The sequence below is a fragment of the Silurus aristotelis genome (assembly GCF_946808225.1).
Source record: "Silurus aristotelis genome assembly, chromosome: 16".
In the NCBI taxonomy this organism is placed as follows: Eukaryota; Metazoa; Chordata; class Actinopteri; order Siluriformes; family Siluridae; genus Silurus; species Silurus aristotelis.
The window spans coordinates 25,194,934-25,204,933 of record NC_139589.1 but is presented as its reverse complement, the minus strand read 5'-3'; the positions used below and the strand labels follow the sequence as shown (position 1 = coordinate 25,204,933).

The window sequence follows — 10,000 nt, the reverse complement described above, 5'->3', positions numbered from 1 at the left end:
AGCTCATACAGCATCGATCTCTCTCACGTGCACGTGTACGGACTGAATAAACACACCAGGGTGACTGCAACACAACACAAAACACCTTCAAGGACATGCCAAGGTCAAAGAGATTACAGAGCAACGAGTGGGAACCTGCACATCAGAGATCGGGGGGGGGGGGGGGGGGGGGGAGAAAGAGGGAGAGACAGACAGATAGAGGGAGAGAGAGAAATAAAGGAAGAGGGAGGGGGAGTTAAAAAAAAATAGCAAAGAGAATGAGAGATAAAGAGAGAAATAGAGAGAGTGCGAGAGAGCGCGCGCGCGAAAGAGAGAGAGAGAGAGAGAGAGAGAGAGAGAGAGAGAGAGAGAGAGAGAGAACAAGAGAGAGAGAGAAAGAGAGAGAGAGAGAACAAGAGAGAGAGAGAGAGAGAGAGAGAACAAGAGAGAGAGAGAGAGAGAGAGCTGAATCTGAATCTTCTCTCTGAATCTTCTCTGAGATGTTTCCACAGGTTGCTTAAGGCTCGTTCCAAAGACTGATGTTAAGATTTAAAAAAAAAACACCTTGCTATGTGTCTAACAGCTGAGCGTGCAGATCGAAGAGAAAGTAGGTTCTGGGTTTGTTATCTTCTCCTCTGATCTCTCAGCTCTGAGAAGAGTCCTGTTCATTCCAAACAACTTCTGCATAAAAATTATGGAGGTCACTGTGCTCTTGGGATTCTACTATGCAGCACAAGTGTTTTTGCCTGAATCCTGTCTCTCTGTTCTGCACTCAGTAACTCTGATCTCCTCATTGCTTACTAGTGTTTACTCTGATCTGCATGTTCCTCAGTTTGACCTCATGCAGACAGGTGACCACGTTCCCCCAAGTAAAGTCCAGTCTAAATGTAAAAACATCTCGTTTTCCACCTCTCTTTTCATTGGTTGGCCCCTCTTTCATCACAATGACGTCATCAACCTGAATCAGAGTCTTCATAAGAAACAACAAAAAAACGGGCAAAAACCTCATTATCTGAAAAACTACACATTTCTACCCTCATATACGATGCCTCTGATCTGTTGTTTATGAGTGTTGTCATGGTTACATTCATACACAATAAAATGCACTGATTAAATTGACATAAAACATAGCAAAGATCTACCAGCCAATCAGAAATGAGCATTTCTTATAGTCAGTGTTTAAACAAAAACACAAAACTAACGGTGCCGAGCAGAGTGACACGAGACCCTCCATGAGAAAACACATGAACAGAGTGTGTTCATAATGTATATGTGAGTTCTGTAAAATTGCTTTGAGACAATGTCCATTGTGAAAAGGGCTTTAGAGATTACCTTAAACTTGAACTTAAACTTGAACTTGAACTTGAATGTGCACACACACACACACACACACAACACACACACACACACACACACACACACACACACACACACAAAACCCAGTAGCAATGTGAAAAGGAGTCACATGAAGCTGCAGGATGAGGAGTGGAACCTCAGCTTGGCAAACATTAGCATAATGCTAATATTATGAGAATCCCTCAGCTCCTCCACCCTGCACATGCCAAACCGCCTTCAAGCAAATTCCCTGCGCAGGAATAATTAAACCCACACCCGCTGCACAGCACACTTCAGAGAGATGAAGGGATGGAGGGATGGAGGGATAAGTGAATGTGCCAGTGCACGTGTCTGAGAGCTGCAGCCATGTCCTGCTATAAAAAGATTGTGCAGCAACCCCATCTACAGGTCATCAGTACTGCAACAGTGCAGCACACACACACACACACACACACACACACACACACACACACACACACACACACACACACTCTCAGAGTTTTCATCAGTGCAGAACGGCCCGCTGTTACAAACACAACCTCATTATAATGAGATTGTAACCGTTTATGTTTTTAGAGCAGCAATTTTGCAGTGTAAATGTGCTGCGGATGTCAGAGTCGGAATCAGAGTCAGAATCAGAGTCGGAATCAGAGTCAGAATCAGAGTCGGAATCAGAGTCAGAATCAGAGTCGGAGTCAGAGTCAGAATCAGAGTCAGAATCAGAGTCGGAATCAGAGTCAGAATCAGAGTCGGAATCAGAGTCAGAATCAGAGTCAGAATCAGAATCAAAATCAGAGTCAGAATCAGAGTCAGGACTCAACCCATGATCTGACTCAGAGTCTGTGTCTAATATGAATATCAGCAGCAGTAAATAAGTGAGCTAGTCTGTTAGCTAAGCGCTAGGAAACAAGTTCACATCACTCCCAGGATCACGAGATCCTTCTCCCTGATTGATTTATTTGTACTCAAACATTTCTCTTTTTAACAACAGCTTGCTAGCAGACGTATATAAACACTACATATATAAAACAGCCCTATAATAAAACAAAGCCAGATGCATTAGGTTTCAAACTGTGACGTCTTTTTGTTGTGACATCATAAACTGAGGTCATATGTAGCTCCGCCCACAGAATCCTGATTGTATTTATGCTTCTGTTGTACATTTTAGCAAACGCCTGCGTTTTCCTTGCTGAATAAATAAGCCTTTTTGTCCACCACGACTGCAGGCAGGAGCTGAAACCCACGCACTTGTAGCACCGTAACCCTGTTATAACGATGTCATAACCTGGTTAGGCCGTTACAGTGGCACTTCTGGAATGTAAATGTCTGTCCAATGCTCAGGAGGTCAGAATCATAAATCTGTGACCAGTAAAAACAGGTTCTACAGCTTGGTGTGATTCATGGTAAAGGATCGGATCTAATATCTAATACGTTTCTCATAAATCTCCTCTTATAAACACATTCCTGAAGTACTTCCTGTTTCTAGACAGGGTGTAGGTATGAGAAGAGATTTGATCAGGGTCTGCTCCGTTTCGCTCAAAGGATCTGCATTATCACAGCGGGGAAGGAAGTACGCGAATGAGGATGGGTGTTTTTACTCCGCCCTCTTCATGACCCACAATGCTAATTTAATCATGTGCCTATGGGACACGATCATCTCAGCAGTTCAGGTTCACTTTCACTGTGAAGATAGAGAAATGTAATTCCAAAAGATTTCAATCCAACTCCAAATGTTTTATTTTTATTTCATGCAATTTCAGTAGCAGCAATGGCTAGCGGTCAGGACAACACACGTGACACGCTCATCTGTTCAACATCCAAAGATTATTCAAAATAAGCATACAGACCTCTTTTAAAAAAGATAAATACATTAATGAATACAGACTACAGATATTTATTTTTATTGGAATTGAATTGATTTATTATAACTATACTTTATTATAAACTCTATAATGAGCCCCCTGACAATCACAGTCATATACTGTATGTTACTTCTTTAAACTCTTCCCACATATTTGAATCCACACAGGTGTGCAGAACATTGTAGTGTTACAGTTTTCATAAGAACTGAAATTCCCAATCACTGCTCCAACATGATGAAGATCCTGAACAACAAAGCCAGCTTCATTCTAAGGTGGATGTGGTGTGATGATTGAAGTGAAAGAACTCGAGTGTCCTGCACAGAGCCCTGACCTCCTCAACCGTACTGAACACCTTTAGATTAACTGGAACCCAAGACTGCTTACCTACTAACATCAGTTTCTGATCTACTGTTCCACTAATGCTTTGAATCTAAATGATCACTAATCCCCGAAGCCATGCCTCAAAACCTAGTGGAGAGCCTTCACTAAAGAGTGGAGAAGCTTATAATAACTCAAATGGGGGATAAATCTGGAGTGGGATCTGGGCTGTCATGGTATGAACTGTTATGCATTAAGCATTCACATCCTGAACTTATACTTTTTTCACTCACACACACACACACACACACACACACACACACACACACACACACACACACGTGAAGGTCAGTAGCAAGTGAAAATAACTAGAAAATGTCAGAAAGATGTCCTGGCTGTAGATGTGTAAGGATGGGACAGATATGATGATGAAATAAAGAAAACTTGGGGTGAAGAGAAATTCTCTGCCCTGAACGGCGCAGTGTTTCAACACTCGGTTCTCGATTCATTCTTAGTTCATTTTATTTTCACTTATGAACAACACTGTTGTCAGAAATGCTTCATGATTAGGAAACAGAGACTCAGTGAAATTAAAACAGCATCAGCTCAACACACAATGTTAATAACACAACATCAACTCTAATATGATCTGCATTTAGTGATTTAGATCAACGGACTAACCACAACACTAACCACAGCACCAAACAAAACCACGACCACAACACTGACCACAGCATTAAAAAAAAAACACTGACCACAGCACTAAACAAAAGAACTGACCACAACACTGACCACAGCACAAAACAAAACCGCTGAACAATACCATTGAACACTGGATTGATTACTTGACTAACCACAGGACTGATCACATCAGTGAACAGAAAAAAATCACCACAGAAATAAATTAAACAAATGACCACAGCACCGACCAAAAACTGACCACAGACCAAAACAACTGACCACCGGACTAACAACAGCACCGACTACAGCACTAAACAAAACTACTGACTACTGCACTGACCGTGATGCTGAACAATACCACCGACTACAGCACTGACCATGGTGCTGAACAATAAAACATAATACAGCACTGACCATGGTGCTGAACAATACCACTTACTACAGCACTGACCATGGTGCTGAACAATAAAACGTACTACAGCATTGACCATGGTGCTGAACAATAAAACGTACTACAGCACTGACCATGGTGCTGAACAAATACCACTTACTACAGCACTGACCATGGTGCTGAATAATACCACTTACTACAGCACTGACCATGGTGCTGAACAATAAAACGTACTACAGCACTGACCATGGTGCTGAACAAATACCACTTACTACAGCACTGACAATGGTGCCGAATAATACCACTTACTACAGCACTGACCATGGTGCTGAACAATAAAACGTACTACAGCACTGACCATGGTGCTGAACAAATACCACTTACTACAGCACTGACCATGGTGCTGAATAATACCACTTACTACAGCACTGACCATGGTGCTGAACAATAAAACGTACTACAGCATTGACCATGGTGCTGAACAATAAAACGTACTACAGCACTGACCATGGTGCTGAACAAATACCACTTACTACAGCACTGACCATGGTGCTGAAAAATACAATTTACTACAGCACTGACCATGGTGCTGAAACATACGACCGACTACAACACTGACCATGGTGCTAAAAAATACCATTTACTACAACACTGACCATGGTGCTGAATAATACCATTTATTACAGCACTGGTACTGCACTGCACTGGTGCTGACAACAGTATTGAGTAGTGATAGATGGATAAAACAAGAATAAAATAGTTTTCAACATATTTATATTAGTTATCAGCATTTCCAGAAGGCTGTCAATCCACTCATTCTTCCTTTTAGGTCAAAACAGATAAACTGTCAAACTGTGGAAGTGTATGCTCACAATTTATTATAACTGCAGGCCATTCATCTAAAACATTGCATATGCCAAAGCAAGACATGTTTAGAAAACACACCACTGTTTATGTTTGATTGAACAGTTGATACACAGAATTAAGAAAGATAAGTTTTCTTTTTTTTTCATATATTTTCTATAGCGCTTATCTTACACAGGTTCACAAAGTGCAGGGAAACTCAGGGAACAATCACACACACACACACACACACACACACACACACACACACACACACACACACACACACACAACACACACACACACACACACACACACACACACACACACACACACACACACACACACACACACACATTGTGGCTAGTTCGGAATCAGCCTATAGGACATGTGTTTAGAACACAGGAAGAACATGGTAAAGTTCCAAAAACACAATGTGGAGGTGGATCTTAAAGACACAGAACAACACACCGCCTTTCAGTGTATGGATTGGGTATTAGGACTGTGATTGACAGGTCAGAGTGAAGGTCAGTTACACTTGCAGACTCTTTATATATTCAGCCAAAACCACAATTTACAATGTATAAATATGTGTGTGTAATTTATATTCATGATAATATTTGATGAAAAGTATTCATGTTATTTAAATTAGTATTTGTATATGTGTAAGTCCTTAAAAGCACAAATAATCAAAGATTTCAATTTTCTCATACATTTGAGGATTCACTCATTTGCATGATTTCATTTCTTCATCCGAGTGCCTTATTTAATCTCATTTTATGCTGAACAAGTTAATTTTCTTTTTAGCTGATGTACTTATTAAATTGATAACAAAGCTCAGGCAAAATAACTATATATATATATATATATATATATAAAATTTAAGAAGTCATTTGGCAGATGCACCTATCCATAGCAACTTAATATCATTCCATTTGTACAACAATGTCTAAATTAAGCCTGATCATCTTCAACATGTGAAAAGTTCATTAACATGTCAGCAGATTAAAGGAAACAAGATTCTGTTGGTCAGGAGTTCATGAAGAGCACAGGACAGGATGCCAGTAGAGCACAAAAATACTCATGGAGTCAGAGGAACATGTATCATTAGCTTCCTTATGATCTAATGCTATCATTATTATCACATGAACAGCTGATGTTTCACTTCTGAAAAGTTTTGCTCAAGATAGATATTAAATTTTTCATTCATTTCTATTTTTTCTTTATTTTGCTGATTATTCAGTATAATGTAGTTCAGAGAGTTTTCTCATCTAAACCAGGACACTTGGAAGTCACGCCCAGTTGCTGCATTAATATGCCATCATTTTCCACCGCTTTCATCACCCAAATTCAATCACACACACTGTTCACCATCAAAACCCGACACAGGGATTAACATCGATCTGATTGCTTCACCGCTACTGCAGCACATCTTCCAAATTCCAGACTTTTAGCTGTTTCTTTAATTCTTCTGTCTTTTAACAAACTGCACTTCCGTACTACACTTTTAAAATAAAATTAAACAGTTTATTAATTCCGTCTAAACAGGAAACAGAAAGTACCCTGTGCTCAAACCAACATACTTCAGCAGGGCAGGGATAATTTTGTACATATCATGTAAGAACTTACCTTTTGCCCAGAACATCGACCACCAATAACCACGCCCAGATCCACGTAGCTCCCAGTCGAGCCCACATCATTCCCAAAGAACGAGTCTTCACTGCAGTAAGGAAACAGAGGGTATGTTATACACGTATCTGAGAATTTGGTGTTAAATTTGTTAATAAAAATTAAACAGAAGAATCATCACTGTATTCCTGAACATTTTATTTTAAATCGAACTAAATCCCAAAACAAAACAGAAGATGAGATTCACAAGAAATACAAAAGATGCTGCTAAGAAACTCCCTTATTAGTAATTAACATTAACATTATACTTATCATTGGAACTACCAGAACGATTAAGGAAGTAATGTTTTTTGGGGAAATAATAAAGAACTAGCATTCAACCACATTTTTCTGGAGATATATTCAGAAGGAAGACTTAAGAACATAAGTTGTAATGTGAGGAGCTTTAGGAAATAAAAGGAACTACAAAATAAGGAACTGGGCTCCCAGGACTCAATTAAAGGAATTAGGAAATAAAACAGGAATTAGGAAACAAACATAAACTAGGAGTTTGCAGCAAATCTAGTTGAGGTTTTCAATGAACTGTGGAACCCTGGGAAAGTAAAGAAAACATATGTTTATGTTTCTCCATTTCTGAATCCATCACTTCAACATCACCTTAGAGAAGCTTAGTGTTTACTAAGCAATGCTAAGCTGCTGAAGATGTGGTAGTGCAGTGCATTTGTAAATACATTTAGCACTAAGCAGTTATAGAACAGTTGTGCTAATGCTAATGCTAATGCTAATGCTAATGCTAATGCATCCTCTAATATACTACAAAACAAAGATCCTGCAAAACAAGCAAGTGAGCAAACAAAGCAGAAGCTCACAGCACAAAGATAATGAACATTAAAATGTGACACATTTGCAGCACTCTTTTATTTATTTATTTATTTATTTATTTATTTATTTATTTATTTATTTATTTATTTATTTATTCTTAGTACCTGCCTGGTGAGGGTCTCGCTGGTTAATTCGTTTACTAGTTTATTTACTGTCTGCAAATAAAAAGCATTAAAATTCATCAGAAAATAATCATAAAAACAATAAGTGTTATAATAATTAGTGATGTAGCTGAGGTTAAGGAACTGTCAGCATTTCTGAAAGGAGAGAGTGTTTATATTTAATTTCATTCCAGTTTGGGCCACGCCCATTTCAGGTTTAAATCTGAATACAGAAAGCAAATCAGTGAGTGGTGTTGTGTTACACCTTTACAGTGTTTCTGAGTCCATCATGTTTCATTCCATCAAACTGAAATGTTCAGAGTTTCTTAAAAACTGTTGAATAGCAACAAAGAACATATTCGAGAACTTCAGTCCAGTGTTCCCACTGAACACATCCTAAAGTCCTAATAAACCCTTATTCAGCTAAATTTTTTGTCAGTGTGTCAGGTTTTTCCTGCTAATGTGAATGTACTGTAGCTTAAAAATGATTCAGAACATGCCATTGATCGTGAACGCCCTTTAATTAGCCTTTAGAGTAAACATTTGAGATTTCCAGGTAAAACCTACACATTAGTGACAGAACAGTGACAGAGGGAAAGAAAGTGATAATAATTAATTATAGACTTTTTCCCTTTGCATAAAGTATAATATATTTCAGATTTTTAATTTTAGACTAAAAAATCCAGACCATGCGGCATTGATGAGGACCAAAACACATAACACATAATGATGTCCAGAGAAAACAGAATAAAGTGCAGTATAATCATTTATATTCTGTAAATGTATCAACTCATTTTTCCTCAATATGAATAATAATAATAATAATAATAATAATAATAACAATAATAGAGTTTTGCTGTATGATGCTCAGCTCCCTGAAAAATATCAGGTCTTAACATATTGAGGTCCAAACAGAAAGATGAAGAAATGCTGTATATAGCGAGAACAAGCTGCACGTTCATGCAATGAGACCACCATTTGCATGCAAGCCTTCAACACACACACACACACACACACACACACACACACACACACACACACACACACACACACGTTTTTCCCACTCGTTTGAGGATTGAAAGATGAGCAGTAAAAGCATTCTAAATGCACCACTCGGTTCCTCTGCTCGTCCCCGATCAAACATGGCACAGGGGAGTGACTGCAGTGCCAAAATGATGACTGAGTCAGTGCACACACACACACACACACACACACACACACACACACACACACACACACACACACACACACGAATAGACTTTACATACATTAGCACTTAAATTTCAGATGGGCACGCGCCGAAATCTAACGTCGTTCCTTTTCTCTCCTCAGTGACGCGCGCGCGGATGTTTTGGGGGAATCTGATCAACGCAGGATTCAATCCTGATAAAATCCTCCAGATATTCCACACTCAACATTTCTGCTTCCTGCTCATCACGCGCGACCGAACGGTAAGGAAATTAAGGTTTGAAGGAGGAAAATAAAAGGAATAAATGGAAAGAAAAATCACAAATGTTCGATCTGCGCGGACCAAGTTGGCACGCGACGGCGTGCAATTAAAAGGCACCTGCGCGTGCTGTCAGACTCACACTCGAAAGCAACCCGTGCTGGTAGAACATGCGCGTGCATGCCATCGCAGCTTAGAGTCTCTCTCTCTCTCTCTCTCTCTCTCTCTCTCTCTCTCTCTCTCTCTCTCTCTCTCTCTCTCTCTCTCTCTCTCTCTCATTTCATTTTACAGCACTAAGGGACGCTTGGAGAAGAGACGGCTGTTGAATCTAAAATGCCGCCCTCATTACTTTAACCCCCCACCACCCATTACCACCCCCCCCACCCCCCAAAAACAGCACGGTGTAAAAGAAATCCCCCCGGTGCACTTACAGCCCGCAGCTCTGAAGCGAGTTCTCTTCTGCAGCGACGGAAAAAAATCTCCAAAATATATCTCAGTTTCAGGTTTTACATCGAGGCACCAGGAGGAGGAG

The 10,000-nt window shown here is 39.7% G+C and overlaps 1 protein-coding gene across 1 annotated transcript in view; it reads right to left on the bottom strand.

Annotated features, from left to right (window-relative positions):
• gabra1 (gamma-aminobutyric acid type A receptor subunit alpha1) overlaps nucleotides 1-10,000 on the bottom strand; it is a 25,137-nt gene that overhangs the window by 14,668 nt on the left and 469 nt on the right. Inside the window, 2 exon segments of the mRNA XM_083565552.1 lie at nucleotides 7,039-7,129; nucleotides 9,900-10,000. The exon segment at nucleotides 9,900-10,000 is cut by the window's right edge and continues 469 nt beyond it. Coding sequence (XP_083421678.1) covers nucleotides 7,039-7,109 — 71 coding nt within the window. The 5' untranslated portion in view covers nucleotides 7,110-7,129; nucleotides 9,900-10,000.